This window comes from Lipotes vexillifer, unplaced genomic scaffold, assembly GCF_000442215.2.
Source record: "Lipotes vexillifer unplaced genomic scaffold, Lipotes_vexillifer_v1.1 scaffold479, whole genome shotgun sequence".
Lineage (NCBI taxonomy): Eukaryota > Metazoa > Chordata > Mammalia > Artiodactyla > Lipotidae > Lipotes > Lipotes vexillifer.
Window position 1 is genome coordinate 1,641,875 of NW_006796443.1, and position 24,594 is coordinate 1,666,468.

The 24,594-nt window shown below is 38.7% G+C and overlaps 1 protein-coding gene across 3 annotated transcripts in view; it reads left to right on the forward strand.

Moving 5' to 3' along the window:
* DGKH (diacylglycerol kinase eta) overlaps positions 1–20,922 on the forward strand; it is a 169,066-nt gene extending 148,144 nt beyond the window's left edge. For 2 of the 3 annotated variants that reach the window (XM_007468613.1, XM_007468615.1), the window contains 10 exons: positions 505–612; positions 2,637–2,750; positions 3,002–3,136; positions 4,312–4,475; positions 8,394–8,499; positions 9,506–9,598; positions 12,404–12,523; positions 13,712–13,820; positions 15,310–15,440; positions 20,276–20,917. In XM_007468613.1, the coding sequence (XP_007468675.1) occupies positions 505–612; positions 2,637–2,750; positions 3,002–3,136; positions 4,312–4,475; positions 8,394–8,499; positions 9,506–9,598; positions 12,404–12,523; positions 13,712–13,820; positions 15,310–15,440; positions 20,276–20,359 (1,164 nt within the window). In that variant the 3' untranslated portion in view covers positions 20,360–20,917. Of the gene's footprint in view, positions 1–504; positions 613–2,636; positions 2,751–3,001; positions 3,137–4,311; positions 4,476–8,393; positions 8,500–9,505; positions 9,599–12,403; positions 12,524–13,711; positions 13,821–15,309; positions 15,441–20,275 lie in introns of all 3 variants that reach the window. The other variant, XM_007468614.1, reaches the window with a different exon arrangement.
* The last annotated feature ends 3,672 nt before the right edge of the window (positions 20,923–24,594 follow it).

Sequence of the window (24,594 nt, forward strand, 5' to 3'; positions counted from 1 at the left end):
CTGTTCTCTGTATCTATGAGCTTAATTTTACTTGTTTGTTTGCTTTGTTTTTAGATTCCACATATAAGTGAGATCATACAGTATTTGTCTTTTTCTATCTAACTTACTTCACTAAGCATAATGCCCTCAAGCCAATCCATGTTGTTGCAAATGGCAAGATTTCCTTGTTTTTCATCGTTGAATAATAGTCCATTTATATCTATATCACAAGTTTATAATATCACACGTTTTTAATCTATTCATCTGTCAGTGGACACTTCGGTTGTTTTGTAAAACACTGTTTTCAATTTGGTTTTCTGTAACAACTTCGGCTATAATTATTTACCCTTTAAAAATTTTTAAATTAAAACAATAAGATAAAGGTAATGTGGAGGAATATATTTACAGGAAAGCACACATTATGCACAAACCTTCCTCCATCGTCCTTTGTCGTTGGTATTCTAGTATCTTCCAAACTTGTGGTTTTGCTCTTTTTATCTGACCTCTAAGCTTTTGACCTTACAGTGTGATGGGCAGTATATTCCTCTCCCCAGTCTTCAAGGGATAGCAGTGTTGAACATTCCCAGCTACGCTGGAGGCACTAACTTTTGGGGCGGAACTAAAGAAGATGATGTAAGTATTTCCTTGCTCTTTCTAGAAGCTGCCCACATTCCTTGGTTCATGGTTCCTTCCTCCATCTTCAAAGCCAACAAAGGTGGCTGAGTCCTTGTCACGTTGCTTTACTCTGATCTCTTCTTCTGCCTCCCTCTTCCACTTCTAAGGATCTTTGTGATTACACTGGGCCTACCCAGATCATCCAGCATAATCTCCCGATCTCAAGGTCCCTAATTTAATCACATCTGCAAAGTTTCTTTTGCCATGTAAGGTAACATTCACAGGTTCCAGGGATTAGGACATGGACATTTTGGACGGCAGGGAAGAGATTATTCTGCCTACCAAAATACCTTTCTATACCTTTAATTTTCCAGATTTATATTATTATTTTAAGTTTTAGGAATGTCAAAGGGCTCATTTGGCCATTGAGGTTTAGGGCTATTTTTGGTTTTACACTTTCCTGTATTAAAAAAGAAAAAAACACAACCTAAGAAATGCATTTGTTCTGGGGACTTCGCTGGTGACGCAGTGGTTAAGAATCCGCCTGCTAATGCAGGGGACACGGGTTCAAGCCCTGGTCTGGGATGATCCCACATGCCTTAGAGCAACTAAGGCCGTGTGCCACAACTACTGAGGCCCGCGTGCTCTAGGGCCTGCGTGCTGCGACTACTGAGCCTGCACGCCTAGAGCCCGTGCTTCACAATAAGAGAAGCCACTGCGATGAGAAGCCCACGCACCAAAAAAAAAAAAAAAAGAAATGCATTTGTCCTAAAGATAATGAGAGAAGGCACAATTATGAAAGTATATATAACAATAAAAATGAGAGGTTTACCATGATCTTTGAAGAGTCACGTACACTGAATGGTAAGCCCTTTGATTTGAAGCTCGTGATGTAGTGGTTCCACTGAACAAATTTCTCAGGGCTCTTAAATGTGCAGGCAGGGATTTAAGTGTAAAATAAATTGGAAAGTATTTTTAATTTTCATAATATGAATATATTCCAATCCTATTGGAGTATAAAAATTTAAATTAGCAACCAATTATTTGTCAGCCCATCATCACTCTTAAATATTTTAAGGAGAAGAAATCAGTGAGATTAAGATAAATAAAGATAGGCAGACAGGATTCTGAGAGCTTCACATTCATAACTTAATACCCTCAATTTTTATCTAAATTTTATCAGTGAAGAAACTGACACAAAGTTCACACAGTTCATAAGTAGAAGAGACAGGGTTTAAAACCAGGCAGTCTGATAACGAAAAGTTCCCAAATTTGTGTCCTGATATTTTCAGTAAAAATTTTAATTATGATACTACTTTATACTGAATATTTTTTCAGAGGCATAATTATTTATGTTATAGTAAAAGAGAACATAAAAGGAACAAAGTAATACAGCTGAAATTGAAAAGTTTTAGGTTAAGTTGATTTTGTGAAAATGCATTTAACATCAAAGCAAAGTAAGCCCACGTGTTTTCATCCTTTGAGATTTATTTTCATGTTCTCAGATGCGCGGAAAAGTTGTAGATATAAAGCACATACGCACATTGCTTGTAACACCTTGAAAGATTTCCCTTAGAACATATCAAGTGAACTGGATCATAATTTGCATGTTCATTAGCTTTAACTTTATGAAATCTGCATCACCTTTTGAAATTTTAAAGTTTCCTAAAATTGCATGCATCATTGTATCAAGATATCTGAGTTACTATGAACAGGTATTTAATACATCCTATATCAAGATGAATTATTTGGAAATATATTAGTTCATTGGTCGTATGAGAGCTTTATAAGAGGGGCATGGAGTATTTTATCTGTGTGGGTTTTAAAACATTTTTATCGTGTTTGTTTATTTTAAGCTATGTTCAGTGATTTTTTTTTTGTCCTTGGATTAGCATTTCATAATAATATTTACTTACCTTTCTGCTAATGGTTTTTATAAGTTTTTAAAAATATGTATGTTACAGAGTTTACATTGCTTGAAGTGCCACTTCCCCTAAACCTTAACTTTATCAATGGAAGTGTAATGTCGGTTTTTCTTTCAGATATTTGCTGCACCATCATTTGATGACAAGATCCTGGAAGTTGTTGCAATATTTGATAGTGTGCAAATGGCAGTTTCAAGGGTCATTAAACTGCAGCACCATCGAATAGCCCAGGTTGGTTTCTCTACTCAAACCTGACTTCACTACTTGGGCCACTGAGAAAGCTATTCCAAATGACTCCTACACTGTATATTCATCTGTAAAATAATGGACTTTCTTGTCATGTCAGTTGTTACCGTGTTATCCTAAGTGGAAAAGCATAACATTACATTCCACAGAAGGGATTAAAAGTCAAGTGTGAATACAAGACTGAGTGTCAGCTTCTCAGGATGATTTGTACTCTAAAATAACTTGTTTTATTTCAGTGCCGTACAGTAAAAATCACTATATTTGGTGATGAGGGAGTCCCAGTGCAGGTGGATGGCGAAGCATGGGTTCAGCCTCCAGGGATTATCAAAATTGTGCACAAAAACAGAGCTCAGATGCTCACAAGGGACAGGGTATGTAACAAAAAAACATTCTTCTAAATTTTCCTTTAAAAAAAATCTTAAATTGTTTTGAAAAATAGAAACCAAGGGAAAAGATTTAAATTGTCTTTTAAGTCTGACATTTAGATCGTGCTTTAAAATATGAACAAATATTTATTTAGTTCTTAAAATAATTACCTTATTTTTTTAGGTTTAGAGGAAAATTGAGCCGAAACTACAGAGAATTCTGATTCCATTCCCAAATACCTCCTCACCTCCCTATTCCCCTATTATATTCCCCTAGTATGTTCCCCTTAGCATCTTGCTTTAGTGTGGTACATTTATTACAGCTGATGAGCCACTATTGATACATTATTATTAACTAAAATAGTAGTTTACATTACTCTTTGTGTTCTGCATTCTATAGGTTTTGACAAATGTACAATCACTTGTCCTCCACCTACCCATCCTCTCTTATCCCAACCCTGGCAACCCCATCTTTTTACTGTCTTTATAGTTTTGCCTTTTCCAAAAGCTGTATTTTTTTTTAAATTATATTTTATTTTTGGCTGCATTGGGGCTTTGTTGCTGTGCGCGGGCTTTCTCTAGTTGCAGCGAGCGGGGACTACTCTTCGTTGTGGTGTGCAGGCTTCTCATTGCGGTGGCTTCTCTTGTTGCAGAGCACGGGCTCTAGGCGCTCTAGGCACACAGGCTTCAGTAGTTGCAGCGGGTGGGCTCAGTAGTTGCAGCACGTGGGCTTAGTTGCTGCATGGCATGTGGGATCTTCCTGGACCAGAGATCAAACTCCTGTCCCCTGCATTGGCAGGCGGATTCTTAACCACTGCACCAGCAGGGAAGTCCCCAGAATATGTATTCTTAATTAAGGTCACACCCATAACAAATAAGGCTGCAATAGCCATCCTGTCTGTTATGCATATAATAGTAAATATTGAAGCATAAATTGAAGCTGTCTTTTTTTAAACTTTTCAGTCATATAATCATCGTCATCAATTACATTACTTTCTATTAGTTGCAATCCACTAGAAAACTTTAAAATATCTTTTCTGTACTTATAATAGATTTAATGAGGTGTTAGATTAGGGAAAACAATAGTAATTTCAAAGTCATTCACGTACTATCTAAATACACATTTATTTGGGCCTCGGAGATCTAAACTAACAGTTCATTGCAACATTGATTTTAAATAGGCCTTTGAAAGCACTCTGAAATCTTGGGAAGATAAGCAGAAGTGTGATTCTGGTAAACCAGTTCTTCGAACGCATTTGTACATCCAGCATGCAGTTGACCTGGCGACAGAAGAGGTGTCTCAGATGCAGCTGTGCTCACAGGCCGCAGAGGAACTCATCACCAGGTACCGAAGTCCTGTGAACCTTGGGAGCTGTGAGAATGCTTGTCTTGGCCAATTTTGGTTTTTGTATTTTTTTTTTAATAAATTTATTTATTTTGTTTATTTATTTTTGGCTGCGTTGGGTCTTCGTTGCCGCGCACGGGCTTTCTCTAGTTGCGGTGAGCGAGGGCTACTCTCCGTTGCGGTGCGCGGGCTTCTCATTGTGGTGGCTTCTCGTTGCAGAGCACGGGCTCTAGGTGCACGGGCTTCAGTAGTCGTGGCACACGGGCTTAGTTGCTCCGCAGCATGTGGGATCTTCCCGGACCAGGGCTCAAACCCGTGTCCCCTGCATTGGCAGGTGGATTCTTAACCACTGCACCACCAGGAAAGCCTGGGTTTTGTAGTTTTAATACAACATTGCAGTCGTTTGGGGTATCTACAAGGGATGCCTTTACCCTCCTTCATTTGCTGCCTCATTTATACCTTAGTATTCAGGTTTTTTTCATCAGCTCCCCTCCAACACACACATACACAGACCTGTGTTCTCCACAGGCCAGGTCTCTGACTTCCTGAAACATGATGGAGAACTCGCCTAATGAACCCTGTCGTTTTATATATATATATATATATATATATATAATTTTATATATATTATATATAACCTTCCATTATTATTTCCCCAGTTTACACATAATCTTTACACTGTACTACTCACTTATATGGTGCCTCATAATTATTAAGTGTTTATGGGAGGTAGAAGGAAATGCAAACATTAACCATGCAAAAAAAAAACCAAAAAAAGTCAGGGGGTGGACGTGGGAAGAGTCCAAGAATCAGTTTCCGGCAGACATGTCACAGAGTTTGTGAGACCACAGAAATTAATTTTAGGAGACAGAAAGAGAAGATAAAAATCATAAGTTCTGTGAATGCAAAACGGATAAAAATCACTATGACCAGGGGCAGACTTCAGCGGGGAGGAGGGACGGTGGGCAAGTTTCTTATCTCCTCCTCACCTAAATCTTATCCACCAAATGGGGCTACAAGCTGCCTGGCCAGGTCGCTGTGAAGGTTAAGTGAGACCCACCATGTGAAGTGCTTATTAGCACAGCATGTCTGGTGTATTCAGTGTTCTGAGCGTGGTCACTCATATTTTTCCCACACCTTCACCTGGTCACTGATCAAAATGTTGAAATAGAAAAGAAGGAAAGGGGCTTCCCTGGTGGTGCAATGGTTAAGAACCCGCCTGCCGATGCAGGGGACACAGGTTCGAGCTCTGGTCCAGGAAGATCCCACATGCCACAGAGCAACTAAGTCCATGAGCCACAGCTACTGAGCCCTCATGCCACAACTACTGAGCCCACGTGCCACACCTACTGAAGCCGTCACGCCTAGAGCCCATGCTCTGCAACAAGAGAAGCCACCACAATGAGAAGCCCACGCACCGCAATGAAGAGTAGCCCCTGCTCGCCACAACTAGAGAAAGTCCACATGCAGCAATGAAGACCCAATGCAGCCAAAAATAAATAAATAAATAAATTTAAGAAAGAAAAAAAAAGTGAAGGTTGACCAGATTTGCTTTTGGTCTACCTAGTTTGATTCCCCAACTCTCTTTATAAATTTTGCAAATGATGAAAATCAGGCTCATTCATTAATTTTCACAATGTATTCATTCAATATTCAACAAATAATTTTGAGCCCCTTCTGTGTGCCAACCATCATATTAGGCTCTGGGATGCCACGATGACTGCAGTCCCTCTTCATAATTTGCTGGCGGAGTAGTAGGAGGGAGACGTGTGGCCAAAGATCTGTCACAGGTCACACAGTGGGCACTGTGGATGCACAGAGGAGGCCAGAGGCAGTGAGGGAGGCCTGCCTGGAGGAAGTGACTTCTCAGCCTAGTCTTGAAAGAAGAATAAGAGAAGGAGTAATCTAAGAATGGGAGCCAGCCTGGGTAATAAAACCCAGAGGAGTGTGAGTGCATGGTACTTTTAGGAAATCTCAGGGTGTTTGGAGTGACTGAAATGTTAACGTGGTATATTTGAGAGTGTGGAAAATGTAGACAGAGAGTTGAGTGGCGGTGGCGGGGGCGGGCAGATCTTTATCAGGATGTTTCTGGAAGCAATGTGAAGCACTGTCCACAGAACAGCAAAGCTGGGGCAAGGGTGAACATTGTCAGATGGTCCTGTTAGGAAACAATGGACTGAGGCAGTAGAGATGGGAAGGAGAAAAAGGATTTAAGATAGGTTAGCGTCTGAAGTTGGTACACAGGCATGTTCAGGATGATCCTAAGGTTTCTAGTGAATGGCTGGTTAGACTAAGGTGCCTTTGATGAAGCCATAGTATTCAGGAAGAGGAACAGATTTTGAGAGGGAAAATGATGGGTTCCCTATTGGACTTACAGAATTTCAGTTACATTAGCAATACCTAGGAGGAGGTTCAGTTAGCAGTTGAAAATGTTAATCTGTAGTTGATTTACAACTTTCTTTTTCCTTGAAAATTAGAATAACATTTATCTATCTCTGTTCTTCTTATTAATAACCTCTTCTTCATGATTTCTCAAGGTTATTGGTAAGGATGCTTAGGTGACATTTGCAAGTTCCTTTGTGCCTTGGATATCAACGTATGATCCTTAAGAATTAAACTCTTGATTCAGCCATGTGGGGCTCTGTCTCTTCTTTGGTTCTTCCCTTTCCAGATTGAAGATCATTTTCCTTGAAGATGTTAGAGGCAAAAGGATCAGGCTCGTCTTACCTTCTTGTCACCTGCAGAGCTTACATCATTTTCTAGCAATCAGTAGAACTTCTCCTCTTTATTTTTTTTCGCTGCGTCAGGTCTTAGTTGCAGCGCAAGGGCTCCTTATTGTGGCGCTTAGGCTTCTCTCTAGTTGTGGCATGCGGATTTTTTTTTCTCTCTCTCTAATTGTGGCGCATGGGCTCTGCAGTTTGCAGCACATGGGCTCTCTCGTTGAGGCTCCTGAGCTCAGTAGTCGTGGCACGCGGGCTTAGTTGCCCTGTGGCATGTGGGATCTTAGTTCCCCAACCAGGGATCGAACCCGTGTCCCCTGCATTGGGAGGCGGATTCTTTACCACTGGACCTCCTGGAAGTCCCTCTCCTCCTTTTTCTTCTTGGCCTCATTGCCTCCAGAATCGCGTCATTCTAGGACTGTTCTTGAAGGTTTATATTCCAAAGGACAGTGGCACTACAGGCTTTGGCGCTGGATAGACGTAGATTCAGATCCTGGCTCTATCACTGTATGTGATTTAGTATGTGATTTAGTATCACATACTAAATCTTTCTGAGCCTCAAAGTCTTCATCTATAAAGTGGAGAAAGGTAACCACAGCTACCTTTTAGGTAATGAATATTAAATTAGATAATGAATATAAAACACTTAGCATATAGAAGATATATGTGGCAATGTGTTTCCCTAATCTGGTGTATTTGTGCCTGGTTGAAGTTTCAGTGAATAAAAGATGTGTCTATGCTCTACATTTGGGACGCCTGTCAACTTTGCAGTGACGCAGCAAAATGAAATGTTAACTATGCTCTGTTCTTCCAAATAACACCTCAATATGCTTATCTCTGATTCTAGGTCTAACTTTTTTGATATAAAAGATTTGGGGTTAGTATTTTTCGTTGCAATAGGGTCTGAATTTTGTAAATCTACCCCATGCCATTCATAATCGAGCAGTTATTAAATAAATTTCCTTTCATGACCTTTTTTTTTTTTTTTTTTTTTTTTTGCGGTACGTGGGCCTCTCACTGTTGGGGCCTCTCCCGTTGCGGAGCACAGGCTCAGCGGCCATGGCTCATGGGCCCAGCCGCTCCGCGGCATGTGGGATCTTCCCGGACCGGGGCACGAACCCGTGTCCCCTGCATCGGCAGGCGGGCTCTCAACCACTGCGCCACCAGGGAAGCCCATTTGCCTCGTTTTTGCTTTCAGGATTTGTGATGCAGCCACCATCCACTGTCTTTTGGAGCAAGAGCTGGCGCACGCAGTGAACGCATGCTCCCATGCACTGAACAAAGCCAACCCACGCTTCCCAGAGGTGAGGAGCCAATGGTAAATGCCCATTCCACAGATTTTTTGGTGTTCCACATATAGCTTGATACCACAAAATGTGCCACATCCTTTGAAAGAACATAATACTAGTCTATACGCGTCTCAACCAGAAGCTTATCATTCGCTTGTGGCCAGGTTTTTCTTTATTTTCCCTTTTTCTTTGTTTTCCTTTCCTCCCTTTTAATTTGGTTCCTTTTTTTCTATTTCACTTTCCATCACTTGTCACCTTCCCATCTTCCTTGTGCTCCTTCTCTTTTTAAGTACTAACATTCCTCTTTTTTACCTTCTCCCTTGCACCTTCATATAGGGCAAGCCTAGATATCATGCATTTAACTAGAGCTGTTCATGCATCTTTGAAGTTGTCCACTGAAATTATTCTCCATTTTGTTTTACTAAATCAGTAAATTTAGTTAATTTTCTAATGTAGAAGTTAATAATAGAGTGGATAGAATATAAATGTGATGAAATGTGATGTATGGCATAGAGAAAACTGGTAACATTATTTTTACCCATTCAGTTATTCAGTTGATTTACCTAAGTTATTATACAAATAAGTGTCAGTCCTCAAGATTATTAAAGTCTAAAAATCAATCTGGTTGGAACTATGGAGAGTGATACTCAATGGGTAGAATTAATTATGATCAGATAATGTCCCTTTTAAGACATAATTTTCTTTGACTTAATTCTTGTGGGAGTATGTGTCTGTTGTCGCCAGCATATACGTGTTCGTGTGTAGGAGATGTGGTCCTGAGTGTATTCACTATAGTCAGTGCATTCTTTTGGCTCTGTGCTCACAGAATTAGAAGAGGTAATCATGCTAACAAATGTGAGTGTGAAATTTTGCAATTACAATAGGATTTGGTAGACTTTTTAAAATATTTGCGATGTGAATTTATATGGGAAGAGTGAAGTGTAAAGTACTCGCTGATGATAGAATCCCAATTTAATACAGAACTACTTGTCTTTGATGTTTTGTTTGTTTTTTTTCCTAGAGTCTTACGAGAGACACTGCCACTGAAATAGCCATCAACGTGAAGGCCCTATATAATGAAACAGAGTCTTTACTAGTTGGCAGGGTTCCTTTGGTAAGGAAAAGAAATGGTGGATAACATCAGAATGATGATAAATGTATGGTTCTTGTCTTCATTAGGGAGCATGCATTCATCAGATTCTAATGCACAAGCAGCCTCCGGCCTCCATCCCTAGAGCTTCCTTTTTACCTAGCTTTTGCCTTCGAGAAAATTTATGGCTACACCTTGGAGTTACACTTTAGGCTAACAGGAGTAGAGATTTCCCCTCATCGTGGGTTTTTTTTTTTTTTTTTAATAGATCCTTATTGGAGTATAATTGCTTCACAATACTGTGTTAGTTTCTGTCGTACACCAAAGTGAATCAGCCGTATGCATACATATGTTCCCCCCAGTCAGCTTTGAGAATATTGAACTTTACAGAGAGTGGTAGACATTCCCTAGGGACTCATTAACCCATTAATGCAGAAAACTAGAGGAAGTCATGAGTTGTGTTCCCGGAATTAACATTTGAAATATGATTGTTATTTTCTAGATTTGCTTAGATGATGCTTTCTAGATTCCGTGTTTCAAGAACTAAATTTCAAGAACTAGACCTATTCGTAGGTTAACTCAAGATTGGTGTTGGAAATCAAGTTGCAGCCAAGTCTGAATCAGACCACAAGTTCATGGACCTCAGGCCTAAGTGCTAGGAATCCATAGATTTTCTGTCTGGTTTGCCCACAGTCCTTTACTAAACAGCCTTTCTTCCCTCACCCTTGAAATGTTCTAGCACGTTGGGTCTTTTCGCCACCTAGTGTTCCATTGTAGGTTATTCACACATGCTGTTGTAACTGTAGGAGGCCTGATACATTAGCTGTTGTTTTCTTCCTTGTAACAATTTTGATTAATTGATAGGTGATGATCTTAAAACATTTCTCTTTACTGTAATTTTCTCTCTTTCTTGGGAAAATGTATACATCTAAATAAAAGTGAGAATAAAAGGCATAGTATCTGGCACAGTGGAAGAATGAGAGGTATGTTCCGTAGCCTAGCCAACTGTAAGTGATTGGTTGGAATATCTGCTTGACTGGAGTCCAGTGAAATGTGTCACCCTTGGAGCATCCTTTGCTCTTAGAAGAGAAGCTTAAAGGCTGCATGAAGTCCATTGGTTTTACCCACCTCCGAGGGAAACTCAAGTATAACTTCCTTGGGGCCAGAGGTGGCTGCCTCTGCTATGGTCACGAAGAGAAATTTTTAGGAAGAAACATTGAATATCTCTTCTGATAAAACCAACGGGAAAATCTTCTTGGCTATTCTTGGCACTTCTATTATTAACCTGAATTCTTCTTGCTGCTCTTCTAAAATTAGTCCTATAGGAAAGCCAGTGAGCTGTGACCTTGGTCCCAATTATTGGATGAACGACATGTATTTTTTTCATGTTATTTGAAATACATTTAAGATAATTTCTGATTGACGAGAACTAAAAGCATAACTTTCTCTGTATTTTAGCTCTCTACACTGAAAGTACCCATTAAATGTTACTTGGTTAATATTAATCAATTATATTATGTTAATATATAAGGATTCCCCTCCACTTTTAATTCTTCTGTCATTGTCAAATATGGATGTTTGGTTTGAAATGTATACCAGTGAATTTTTTTTTAATATTTGGCAATATTGATATCAAAATAGTCGTGTTTGAGAGCAGCTAAGTTATATTCTTCATTTTTCTTGTCGAATGAATATGCAATAACCATTTAATCAATTTTGTAAGACATATATTCTTAGACTTAAAGGAAAGTGGTAAATTTTATTTGACCTGGTGGAAAATCTCCATAGTTTTATTAACTTCTAGAAATGCTGGATCCCTTGAATAACAGAGGGGAAAAAATAATGTCCCTAATAATAATATTCTCTCTGAACTTTTCAGCTTAAAATTCTGTGAACCTATATGTAGGTACTCTACAATTTTAAAGTAGTTTATAAAAGTATTGATTAGCTGGAAGAGATCTTAGAAAGTGTGTAGTCGCTTTCTACTATTTATTGAGAAGGAAACTTAAGACCCCTGAAATCAATTCATCTTCCCTTGGTTGCATAGTTAGTGAAAAGGCCAGGACTAGAATTCAGTCACCTCCCTTTCAATTCTGCACCTAACAGTGTTTGTTTCACCTTTATTCGTTTACTGAATTTTCAAGTGACTTTTAATAACTGCTTCAAATGGGTGGATAATAGGTGACCAGTTACACTCTCTTTAAAGTTTGCTAGCCCTCTTCCAGGTTTCAAGCCATTTAGCTTTTTGCTTTGCCCTGATTTGTACAACAACTTTTTGTCACAAATTTTTCTGAGATCCATGGGTCTTTTTTTAACCTGTTATTTTAATTATCCAGAGGATTTTTGTGCCAGGCAGTTCTTATTATATGACATATTTTTGACCAATTTAAAATATTATTATTTGTTCACACAGTGACCTATGTAAATCAGAATGATTTTTGCCACAAAGAAGTAGAATAATGGGATTACTCCCTAGTGCAAGCCGGCAGAATGGGCGGATGGATGCATGGATAGGAAGGGAGGAGGGTTGGATTTACATAGATAAAACATCAGCGTAAGTAATACTTTTCTCTGTGAAATTGTTAAAGTCACACTAGCTACTTATATCATCTTTGGGAAGTAAGGAATAAATCTATTTAGATTTGCTTAAATGAACTCAGTATAAAATAATTTGTTCTTTTTTCCATATTCTTTTTTATTAAAACCAACAACAATCTAGCCTCGTCTGATAAGAGATGAGGGTGTTCAGTGTCAGCAAAATAATTTATTCTATTTGAGGTTGGTCACTGAGGCTTGTTTTATTTTGTTTTTAATCTGCTGGTCAAATAGCAGTTGGAATCTCCACATGAAGAGCGGGTATCCAATGCCTTGCATTCCGTGGAGGTAGAGCTACAGAAATTAACAGAGATCCCTTGGCTTTACTATATCTTACACCCAAATGAGGATGAGGTATGTAACATTTGTCCTGTTTCTTTATAAATGTGTACGCTTTGTGACAATAGAATTTGAATGCATCCTTTGAAAAAGAGGTGTTCAGGGGAAAATACATTTTGAATATAGTCGTCCTCCTTTAACTGCTGGAAGTACGTTCCAAGACCCCCAGTGGACACCTGAAACCTCAGAGGAGTGCTGAACCCTATATATACTATGTTTTTCCCTCTACATACATATCTAAGATAAAGTTTAATTTATAAATTAGGCACAGTAAGAGATGAACAACAATAACGAATAATAAAATAGAACAATTATCACAATATACTGTAATAAAAGTTATGTGAATGTGGTCTCTCTCTCTCTCAAAATATCTTATTGTACAAATGTAATGCCTTTTCCATACCAGCTAAGCACTTCTCATGCACTGTGGCTATAACCTTTGCAGTTTGAGATGCAACAGCAAAACTAGCATGAATTTCTTTTTCCTCCTTCACAATTTCACAGACAGAGATTCGTTCTTACTGTAGGTCTTAGCAAGCTCAGCATACGATTTTTCTCTTTCCTTATTAAGTTGAGAACTTTGAGCTTTTCATTAAAGGAAGCAATTTTACAGTTTCTCTTTGGCATATCTGAATTGCCAGCATCACTACTCTTGTGCCTCGGGACCCTTATTAAGTAAAATAAGTGTGACTGGAACACAAGCACTGTGCTACCACAACAGTTGATCTGATAACTCAGATGGCTACTAAGTGACCAACAGATGGGATAAGCTGGACAAAGGGATAATTCACATCCCGCATGGGATAGATCAGGATGGCTCACGATTTCATCATACTACTCAGAATGGTGCACAACTTAAAATTTATGAATTGTTTATTTCTGGAATTTTCCAGGTAGTATTTTCAGACCGTGGTTGACCGCAGGCAACAGAAACCGCGGAAAGGGAAACCACAGGTCAGGGGAGACTACTTTCAAATGCACTTTTCTTGAACCAACGAGAAAAAGCTTTTAGGTGAACAAAGGCATCTTATGGGAGTCAGTACCTTTTCAGGAGTGCGTAACATCATGAACTTTTGGGGAAGAAGTTATCACTTCAACAATATTTTGTGTGGATAACTTACATCTATGTTATCTGTGCTATCAGAGTGGGTTTTTCTTCTCTTAATATCCTGAGAAAATTCTCTTCTTGCTCGACTCGAACAGGAGCCCCCCATGGATTGCACCAAGAGAAACAGCAGAAGCACAGTATTTCGTATCGTGCCCAAATTCAAAAAGGAAAAGGTTCAGAAGCAGAAGACAAGTTCACAGGCTGGTAGGTGATCCACGCGGGAAGGGAAAGTATAACATTATGAAAAAAATAATGTGTTGAGGCGAATATCACCGAGGGGATGAAAGTGATCTGAGACTAGAGAGTGGTGATTATTGCACCATGTTATGAATGTACTAAATGCCACTGAACTGTACACTATAAAATGGTTAAAATGGTGAATTTCATTTTATGTTCACTTTACCATAATGAAAAAGTCACATCACACCTAAAATAAACCCAAATATGAGTAGAAGTCTGTAGTCATGCAGTTAACAAGTCTACAAGGTGGTTGCTGATTTGCTTCTACTTTTCTGAGTGAATGTCAGCATGTCTGTTAGATGGGTCTTCGTCTTGCTAACAATAATTCAAGGCTTGTAACTCGTTTCCCTTCTTCAATGTGCAAAATCTATATCATTTTGATAAATGGAACGTAGAAACTTTCGTTTACTCCTTTAACTTGCTAGATATATTTTCCACCTCAAGTTATATATTCTCTTCCTTCTCTTTTAAGGACTTACGATGCCATTTCGGCCCCTCAGTAATGACAGTCCACTGTGACACTTGTATTCTCAAGCAAAGATTAAACTCTCTCTTGGGTATTCTTTCAAGTTCCCTTTCCACCTTTCCTTAGAGATTAAATTTAATGCTGTACTACTGCTAAAGACCTTCAAGTTCTGTGTATATGATGGTAGGTGCCTTTCATAATCAAATCATTTTATAACTCTTCTGAGTTAGCCATCTCATTTTGAAAAGTGATACATAACCTTATTTTTGACAATCGTAAAGCAGCTATTGAAGGGCATTTTAAAACCAAATGTGGCAAACAAGGAGACTTTTATTAAGCTAATCAACGTTGGGTAAAATGTATAAAAGAGTGATGGTACATACTGTAAAATAACAACCCAACCAATCTTAGAAAGCGGTGTTGACAGTTTTTAGATGACATTAAATTGATTTAACAATATATTTATTGCTATAATTATCAATAACGGTAATCATCAAAACCAATAAAGGCAGTACTTGAAGTTGGCAAGACCTGAAGCAGAAATCTGTGTAAAATTGTACCCTGTGTCAGATTTTAAATTTTAATTAGCATTTGTAGCTAATTAAACTATAATAAGTTTCATGTATGGTCCTTAAGGAACTCATCGGAGCTTATTTAGACCTTGTACTACTGATCCTAATCACGAGGAATACATTTTTTATACATACTGTGCAGTTTGCATGGCTTTAAGGAGGAAATTGAGCTAAAGAGAAAGGCACAGGTGTGCAGCAGTGAATGTCTTTGTAGAGTCAGATCCTTGTGTTGATTGATAGTCTGAAACTTGCATGGGAAAAAGTGGAATTGTAGTTTTGTTGAGACAATACCTTGAACCTTTCCCTTTGCTAGCACTGCCGCAGTACTCTGTTTCGCATCTTCTTTGGCCAACCTGTGCTTTGTAATGCATTGAGCATGTAGAAATTAAGGGGGTTTTGCTCTTAACTTTGGTAGTTCAGAAATGGGGCACAGAGGAAGTTGCTGCTTGGCTGGATCTGCTCAGTTTGGGAGAGTACAAAGAAATCTTCATCCGTCATGACATCAGAGGGGCTGAACTCTTGCATCTGGAAAGGCGAGATCTTAAGGTATTTCCTTTGTGCTACTCTTCTGCTCTTAAAATTGTTCTTGCAAAACAGACTCCTTTCTCCTGTGCTGTTCTGTTCTGTGCTTATAGCTTGGCTTATGTTATGCAAACGTGCAGTAATCTAATATGCATTGTCCTGTGGTCTGAGTTCCTGGTATGCATTTTGAAACAAGAATGTCAGCAATATTTTTCTGTCAAAATCATTGTCTGACTGTTATAGCTAAAGCTTAGCATGAACTTAGTTTTCTCTGCATCCGTTGGTATGGCTGTTCCTGTGCTAATATTTCCAAATGGATCATATTTCCATCAGCTCATTTTTTTGGATCAACATGAAAGGTGATATTTGTTGCTGAAAATATCTAATAAAAGGTTAACAACTAAAATTTAATTCAAAATACCAATAACAAAGCCTTTCTAATATATGGAACTAGATGAGAGACTTAACAGCAGTGGCTACTTAGAATCCTATGATTCGGTTGTGTTTCAAAATTGAGCTTTCAGAGGTCACGTGAACAACTAGACAAATAAATTCAAATTTCCTTTCCACGACTTATTATTAAAATTGTATTCTTCTCAAAAATAAATTTATTATTTTCTTTAGTAAATGAAGTAAAAATTATGCCTTGTTTTTGCTAGAAGGCAGCCCAAAGCCTATTTGTCTTTTATGACAGGGAATGAAAAGTATTAATTCATGGTCTGCAGCAATTCCCTTTTATTCTTTGGGTGGAGACTCAACCATAGAAATGGCCAGAGAAGCATATTCTGTCCCAGGGTTAGAAGTAGGATTTTGTAATGTTATATTTTCTTACCCCACGCTGCCATTTAAAAATTCCAAGATTGATTCATAAGCAAGTGACAAAGCCTTCAACATTTATTGGATTGATTCCTTTCCTGTAGACCAGGTTCTAAAATGCGTAGAATTATGAGACAGTAAATTCCTAATAAATTCATGAACGGTTGTGCCTTTATCTACAAATAAGTTAGCAGAGATCTTTGACCCCATGATGGGGAACCTAAAGTATAGATTTTTATAAAGCAGAGTCATAAAGTTTTAGCACATCAAAAGTAGACACCACTTATACCTACACATTTTTAGCCAGAATAATAATAAAATAATAGATTAACTAATTATCTTAGTTGAGAGTCCCAAATCTGGAACATAGCAAAATCTATAGTGTTACAGTTCATAAAGTAAAAATTGACTTCAACACTTGAATACATCAAAAAATAAATGTAGAGAATCATTACATGCAACATATTTGTGTAGCTTCTAATATCCTTGGCAGGCAGCAATATTTATTGAATAGCTACTGATTAATATATTATGCCAGCTTCTCTAGGTGGCATCTGCCCTCTAGAAGCTTGCATTCCATTTGCCGTGAATAATCATATGTTCAAGGAAAAGGCTGTGTGTGTATATAAATAGATATGTATATGTTACATATATGTACATACAAACGTATATAAACGTACACACACAGTGAGTGAAGCAGTTATTTGCAGAACGAAAAAACAAAGCTCACACAGAAAAGTCAAAGTTAGACTGATAGGACCTGGCTGGAAAAAAAAATAAGAGTACAAAGGAGCTGCTGATGAAGAATTAGGTTAGTAAAATTTCTATTTAGTTTTTCATGAGACTTTTTTGGTTTTTTATGCAAATTACATTCTTTCCCTTAAAACTTTTCTTTTAGAAGTTTTATTGACATAGTCCATTTTAACTCTTTTGGTTCTAAAACAGGGTGTGGGGCAATGGGAAAGGAAAGTAGTTTTACAGAAAGAGCCTTCAGTGGAACAAAACCGAGCTAGAGAACGAGCTGTCCTCGTACTCTGTGGTTATAGCTGTAAGGGGGAGCAGACCCTTCAGAGGAAAGTCTCTTAATGTTGGTGAAGGGTTACCTACTCCCTAGGTAATCTTGTCCATTCCCATTGCTTCGAATACTGTCTATGAATATATCAGCGGTTCACAAGGTTGTGACCTCATTTGTAAACTTTAGGATTATATCACCAACTCTGCTTGCTACTTGGCCATCACACAGGCTGTCAGTCTTAACGTGTCCACACCAAACTTGTACTCTCCTGTCCTACTCCCATTCTGCCCCTTCTCCAGTGCTCTACATCTTAGCAACTCAGGGATGTGAGCTAGAGAAACCCAAGGTCATATTTAGCACCTTCCTCTTCCTTATCGTTTCCCCCCTAACTCATTAAACCCATCACCTAGTTTGACTTTAATCTCCATACATTTCTCTTTCTCCTTTCCACAGTCCTTCCTCTTGCCTGTGTAAGGTCAGTAGCTTCCTAACTGGCCCTCGCATTGCTACTCTTGCCCTCTCTCGTCCATTATCCACATTGCACAGTGACATTTTAACATCAGGTGTATCACTTTTCTGCTTAAAACCTTTTAGTGGCTTCCCATTTCAGTTAGAATAAAGACTCGCTACGGGAGGCCTACAAGGTCTGCCTATATAGTCAACCTGCTGTGGAACACTGGCCCTTGCTGGGCTATATACCCTTCCACCCTGGCCCTATTTCATTTGTTTAAAAATACTGACCTCTGTCACCTTAAGGGTGTACCCTCCTATGATATGCTTGCCCCCCTCCCCGTCACCTGGCTAACTCTGCTCAGATCTTGGCTCAGGTTACTTCCTTATCATCAAAACAGCTAGAGGTAGCAATGTGACAGTCTAAAGGTGGGAAAGGGGAAATATTGCTAATGTGTTTTAACAGACAAATAAACTGATTGCATTATTTGACCTCCTAGAAGGCAGTAGGAAAAAGTGAGGGGTAACAAAGAAAATGGTAAAGACACAGGGGTTTTGTTTGGTTGGCTTTTTGTTTTCTCCATTTGGAAAGTTTTATATGTGTGCGTAGAAGGATAACAGTATCTACAAAGCATGCCTCTGCAAAGTTAAAGCTATTCATCCAAAGAAAGAAAAAGTCAACACTAAAAAATATGATAAAAATAAATATATAACAAACATCATGACACAACTTTATCACAGCCTAACTCCTAGAAGATGTGAATGTATTGAACTCAAACTAAAGAAAATATAGCTAAGAAGTTAGTGTAACTCTAGGGAAAACATTCATCTCGAGACACCAAAATAATAATTCTGGGTAGAGTCTGCATCTCTCAAAGAAGTTTTTATTCTTGAGAATACAATGTGCACATGGCCTAAAATAAAATATTTAATACTCAAGATATTAGTCAGATAACTATGTTATCACAAAGTATAAAGAACATTAAAATATTCCACTCAAATCAAAGAATCCAAATGCCTCTGTAAATGCCTTTCTATCTTCCTGTAGGGTTTGGCCTTGCTTTTAAGTTTGCTGTCTTAGCACACACTCAGGAAATGTATAGTTGCCTTAAGACTAATTGCGGATGACCTGGTATCATATGAGCAAATATTTTTCAGGGTCAGTTAAATATTGTAAAAATGTTACCCTGAAATTATCTCAAGCTCACAAAGAGCACTGGCTGTGGAAGGAGTATTTTCCAGAAGGTTTCAGAATCATCAGTAGCATTGCTGCTATAGAATTCAAGGAGATCATAAAGTATATGGGAGAGAGAGAGCGCGCGCATGTGTGTGTGTATCTTCTCAGACAAATAATCTTGTGGTACCTTATATTTTCTAGGCTGCTTTGAAAGTCATCTTTTTCCTAATTTTCAAATATTTCACAGTCTTTGTTTTGTGAGGAAGTTGTCTGACTTCACACAAATTATGCCCATTACGCTTAAAGAAGCTATAGGGAGGCCTTCACCATCTCTTTTAGTTTTTCCGACAGCGACTATGGCTACCTTGGATGGGTCTCATTTATCACTGCAACAAGTATTTGTTCTCCAAGCTCCTGCTCTGTGCTGCACACTCTGCAATCACCATTCATTTCTGAAAACTAAATATTGGCTCCTTGGCTCTTTTTTAGGAAGATAGTCCTTTAAGAAACAAGAATTCTGAGGGGAAGGAGTCAAAAGTGTTTTGAGGAAAAGCATCAACCCACAGATACATACCAATGTTTATGTAATTGTTTATACTTATACATTACAAAGTATAAGGAATATTTAAATATTTCACTCAAATCAAAGTCTCTAAATGCAAGTTCAAATGCATTTGGATTCCACATTTAGGTCATGGGCACTGGAGCCTTCCCTGAGGATCAGGCCTCACTTGGAAGTTTAATATTTTAGCAAGGAAACGTATAGTTGTTTTAAGACTAATTGTGGATACCCTGGTGTCACATGTCACTTCTTTCAGAGATCACAAAAGGACCTGTGGTTTTTTGGTTTTTGGGGGGTTTTTTTTGCAGTACGTGGGCCTCTCACTGTTGTGGCCTCTCCCGTAGCGGAGCACAGGCTCCGGACGCGCAGACTCGGCGGCCATGGCTCACGGGCCCAGCCGCTCCGCGGCATGTGGGATCCTCCCGGACCGGGGCACGAACCCGCGTCCGCTGCATCGGCAGGCGGACTCTCAACCACTGCGCCACCACGGAAGCCCGGACCTGTGTTTTTTAAAACAACAAAAAAAAGAGGAAGTAATTTTGACTCTTAAAGAATTGCCCTTATGTATAACTTATGAGAATGTTACATTTAAGAGTTGTGTAAGATGTGATTTTTTTACTGGTCGGCAATTTTTTAATGTCAGGGTTTTTTTGGTTTTATAAACTTACTTTTCTAACTTTTACTTCCTAAATCATTGAATGTAAACTAAAATGAATGAGCTGAATGCTAACTGTGTTATTAGCTAGTTAAATATTTAATCCTCAGTTTTTCTCTTGTCAGTAAACCTCTTCCTGTTTCTTTCTTTCTTTCTACCTTTTTTTCCTTTTTTTTATTTTTAGGACCTGGGGATACCGAAAGTGGGTCATATGAAGCGAATTCTCCAGGGAATTAAAGAGCTTGGAAGGAGCACACCCCCAGTCTGAGGTGTAATCATATTGGTGCTATTCCTTGGAAGGAAAGTAATTGCTACTTAATACAAAGTCCTTGGGAGCCATTGGCTGTTCTTGTAGTTTTCTGCCTAGATAAGTAAGCACCACTGAGGCACCTCTACGGCTTGATATGGGTGAAAATTTTGATTTGAGGTATTAGAAAATATTTTGTGCCAAAAAAATACATTCCACAAAGCCATTTTCTTATTGTGCAAACCTGACACATTCAAATATGCTCATATTAGTAAAAAGGTGGGAGGAATCTGAGACAATTGCATTGTCCAAAAGGTGGAATTGCACAATGTTTACTTTCCTTTAACCTGGTCAGATGGAATGTTCTTACCGTGCAACCACATAACAATATGTAGCTGAAATTTCTTGGGTTTCATTATTGGAGGCCTTGGCTTCTTACTTAAAATCACTGGCTAGAAGACTAAGATGTAAATTAAGTGGTGTTTTGAATTGGTATCACGTCAGATTCCTAGCTCTCAGTGGTCAAAGAATATGGTTAAAACCCCTCAAATACTATGAATGAATGCAAATCTTAATGCACGGTGTTCCTGCCTGAATTGTCTTTCTGTTTCTTGCATGTCACATTTAATACGTAACACTTAGCTTTAACATCAGTTTTCATGGAATTTAATTTATTACTACCTAAGTACCTTTTGGTTGGCTAAAGGCACTTTTCTGTTCTTTGATGTGGAATTTTGCATAAATATTCTATATCTAAGAATTTGTGAACATGTGTCTGTGCCCTAATCAACAAATGATATATATCTTATGCAAGCCAATTTTATACCAACCTATCATAAATAGTAGGTGTGCACATTAAGAAAATTCTCTGGATATTTTCATAAAATTATATGTTCTGTTGCCTAACAAAACTTATTATAGCTCTCCGTACCAAAATTCCCACATTCTGTTTTAAATTTTTCATTTCAATTAAATAATTATTTAACACTCTGTTTGCATCTATAATATAGCAGACTGTTGACATCCAGGAATTTCCCCAACGTCTCAACTGGGATTGGTATACTGATTGGTCACCCAGACTCACCCACTGGCTAAAGGGACTCCTGACATAAACTTCCCAACAAGCGATTTAAATTTTTTCTTAAGGGCTTTCCATTATTTATTATTATCTCACTTAATTCTTATATCCTATCAGGTAGATGTTATTTTCCTTTTTGTAAACCACTATACTTCAGTCTAGCACATGAGGAGTCAACATTACAGTGATCAAAATCTTTGAAAGCCAAAGGCATACATATCAAAAAGTCACAAAAATGTCCTTAAATAAATTTTCTTTAGACATCATATACCAAAAAATGAATTCTAATGTTTAAAAATCTTCTATATAAGAGAAGTAAACAGGGTACTGACCCAGTGGTTAACAATTTTCATAAAGTAGCCTTCTAGGTGGGTGCTCAAAAGATATACATATATACACATATACATTTATATGTACATTCACACTTGTGTACATGTAATCTGAAATATACTCTCATTGATATTTTCTAGGCATTTATTTGCCAGATGCTTAAAGAGAAATATCGATGGGAAAACATTTAAAATGAGCTATTGTCTGACATATAATTTAATTATATCAAAAGGGTTTAAATATTTGATGCTTATCCTTATTTATAACTTGAGTATTTACTAGTAAAAATCACAAAATTTGGGCATCTGAAAAATAAATGAAACTTGATAGGTTCCTGACCAAGTGTGTCTGACGATATATTTTACCTAAGTTGTGAATAAATGGAAATTTTCCAAAGCGAATTGTATCAGGTAGCTTAAAAGAGCAAAGAGCTACTCAGTTAATTTTAACGTTATCCACACCTATGAAATCAAAGGTCTTCCTTTCCAGTCCCTTTTAGAGTCCCTCACCCTGCAAAGTATCCTGCTCTTTCAAGCACTTCCCCGTGAAATCAAAATAGGCAGACCAGGTTCTCAGAACTCTCTGCTGAGACTGCGGATCCCTGTCCACAAAAAAATAAATAAATAAATAAAGGTGGAGACAAGGAGGCAAGAAATCCTAGAAAAGAATGAATTAATGCAAAAATCGTTACCGATTTTCACTCTCCCCAAATTCTCCTTTGCCAATAGGAAAGATTATCTAGTTATCACACGTTCAGAATTTAAGAGTAAGATGTAAATGATTAGATTTTGTATTTGATGTTGCTTTTTCACTCTTGAGTAACATCCATTATATATGCTGAACCTCAGTTAACAGAATCCTTAGCTAGAATTTTCCAGCAAATGGGTTTTGGATGAGGGAAATTCTTTAAATGACACTTTTGATCTTTTTGGTTAAATAAGAGCATTTTTCACTGTATGCATTGTCTGTGCATAGCTATGTAGGACCCGAAGGACATCACTCACGCCTGTTTGCCAGGATGGTGCCCTCAGAGCCTCCAGAGGCCACTGTCAGCCTCGCAGAGGAATCAGCTTCTCATGGTAGATGGGGTCACAACAAAGATAGGAAGAGCTTCTCCACGTGGCCTGATCCCAGCTCCGGGGAGTGCAGGTGGGGCCTCTGTGCCTTGGTCCATGCGTACGCTGAGGTGAGAAGCTCAAGCCTGGGCCTGATTGCCAGCTGTGATTGCCGTCCTTCCTCCCCACCAGACTCTCCTTCATGTAGATAATCTGGGAGGGCTGGAGGGGAATCGCAGCTAACATCCACTTCCTCTCATTTTCCTTCACTGCTCGTTTTCCTGAGGAACAACTTACTTGTCAAGAAAGAGACAGGGTCAGGCCTAAATAAAATTTCAGAGTACTCAATTTTTCTCTTCCATCTGTCCCTCCACCTCACTTTCTGAGTTTCTTGCTTACTTCCTGGCTTCCCATTTTGCCACGTGCCCAATACAGATGGTTGCTCAAATTCTCACTGCCACGTACTACCCTTTCCTCATCAACTGTCCCACTACAAACTGACTCCTTTTATCTTGCCCCACCTTAGCACCCACTGTGGGTCATCTAGCCAAGTGTTAGGAAGAAAACAATTTAAGGAAACTGATTTTACAGGTTGCATTTTATAGAAGGAAAGTTACTAATCTAAATGAATTGATGGATTAGATCATTTGAGGACCATCACATATATTGCTGTGGCTGAGAAGAGGTGATCCCTGAATGTCTAAGATCTGTGCTGTCCTACATTGTAGCCACTAGCTCCATGTGGCTGTTTAAAGTTAATTTAAGTAGAAACTTAGTTTCTCAGTTGCACTAGCAACATTTCAATCACTCAATAACCATAGTAGACAATACAGATGTTGAATAGTTCCATCACTGCAAAAATTCTACTGGATAGCACTGCTCTGCATCATTGCTACTCAAAATGTGGTCCATGCACCAGCAGCATCCGTATCACCTGGGAGCTTATAGAAATGCAGAATCTCAGTCCATTCCAGCCCTGTTGAGTCAAAATCTTCCTTTTAATAAGATTTGTTGGGTGATTAGCCCTGGCCTAGATGCGTTTTTCTCTCTCCTAGCTAGGAGGGATCTGAGGTCTTTGAAGGTTCTCAGAATAGCTTGCTGTCCAACCCACTGTTTCCTATCCCTTCTCCAACTAGTTCCAGAAATGAGCTGAAACTCATTCATCACCCAGCTGAGTTTTCTTCTCAATCCTTATTCCTAATCCAGGTTCTAGATGAGCCCTACCTACCCAGTATATATTTTGGTTATATTTTGGTAGATAAGGTGGCACACAGGAGATTGGCCAACACAACTGGCCTCTCTCCAGCCCCTCACCCCACGTCTAAGTCACTAACAATCTGCATTTGCTCATGCGACATTCTCATTTGTTCACAACTTAAGTCACAGGGAACATTTCAGAAGAATATGTACTGAGATAAGTAAAGACCAGGTTGATCTCCAACAACTTGTACTTCTCACTTTCGTTTATCAGTAGATTATCCTATTGACATAGTTCATGCTTGAGGACACATAGCAGGGTGCACACATTAAATGAATCATTAGGCATGCAAAAAAAAAAAAAAAAAAAAAAGGAGAGAGAGACCCAAAATGATTACAGGTAAAGTGAATGTGTCATTAAGACCCTAAAAGAGGGCTTCCCTGGTGGCGCAGTGCTTGAGAGTCCGCCTGCCGATGCAGGAGACGCGGGTTCGTGCCCCGTTTCGGGAGGATCCCACACGCCGCGGAGCGGCTGGGCCCGTGAGCCATGGCCGCTGGGCCTGCGCGTCCGGAGCCTGTGCTCCGCAAATGGGAGA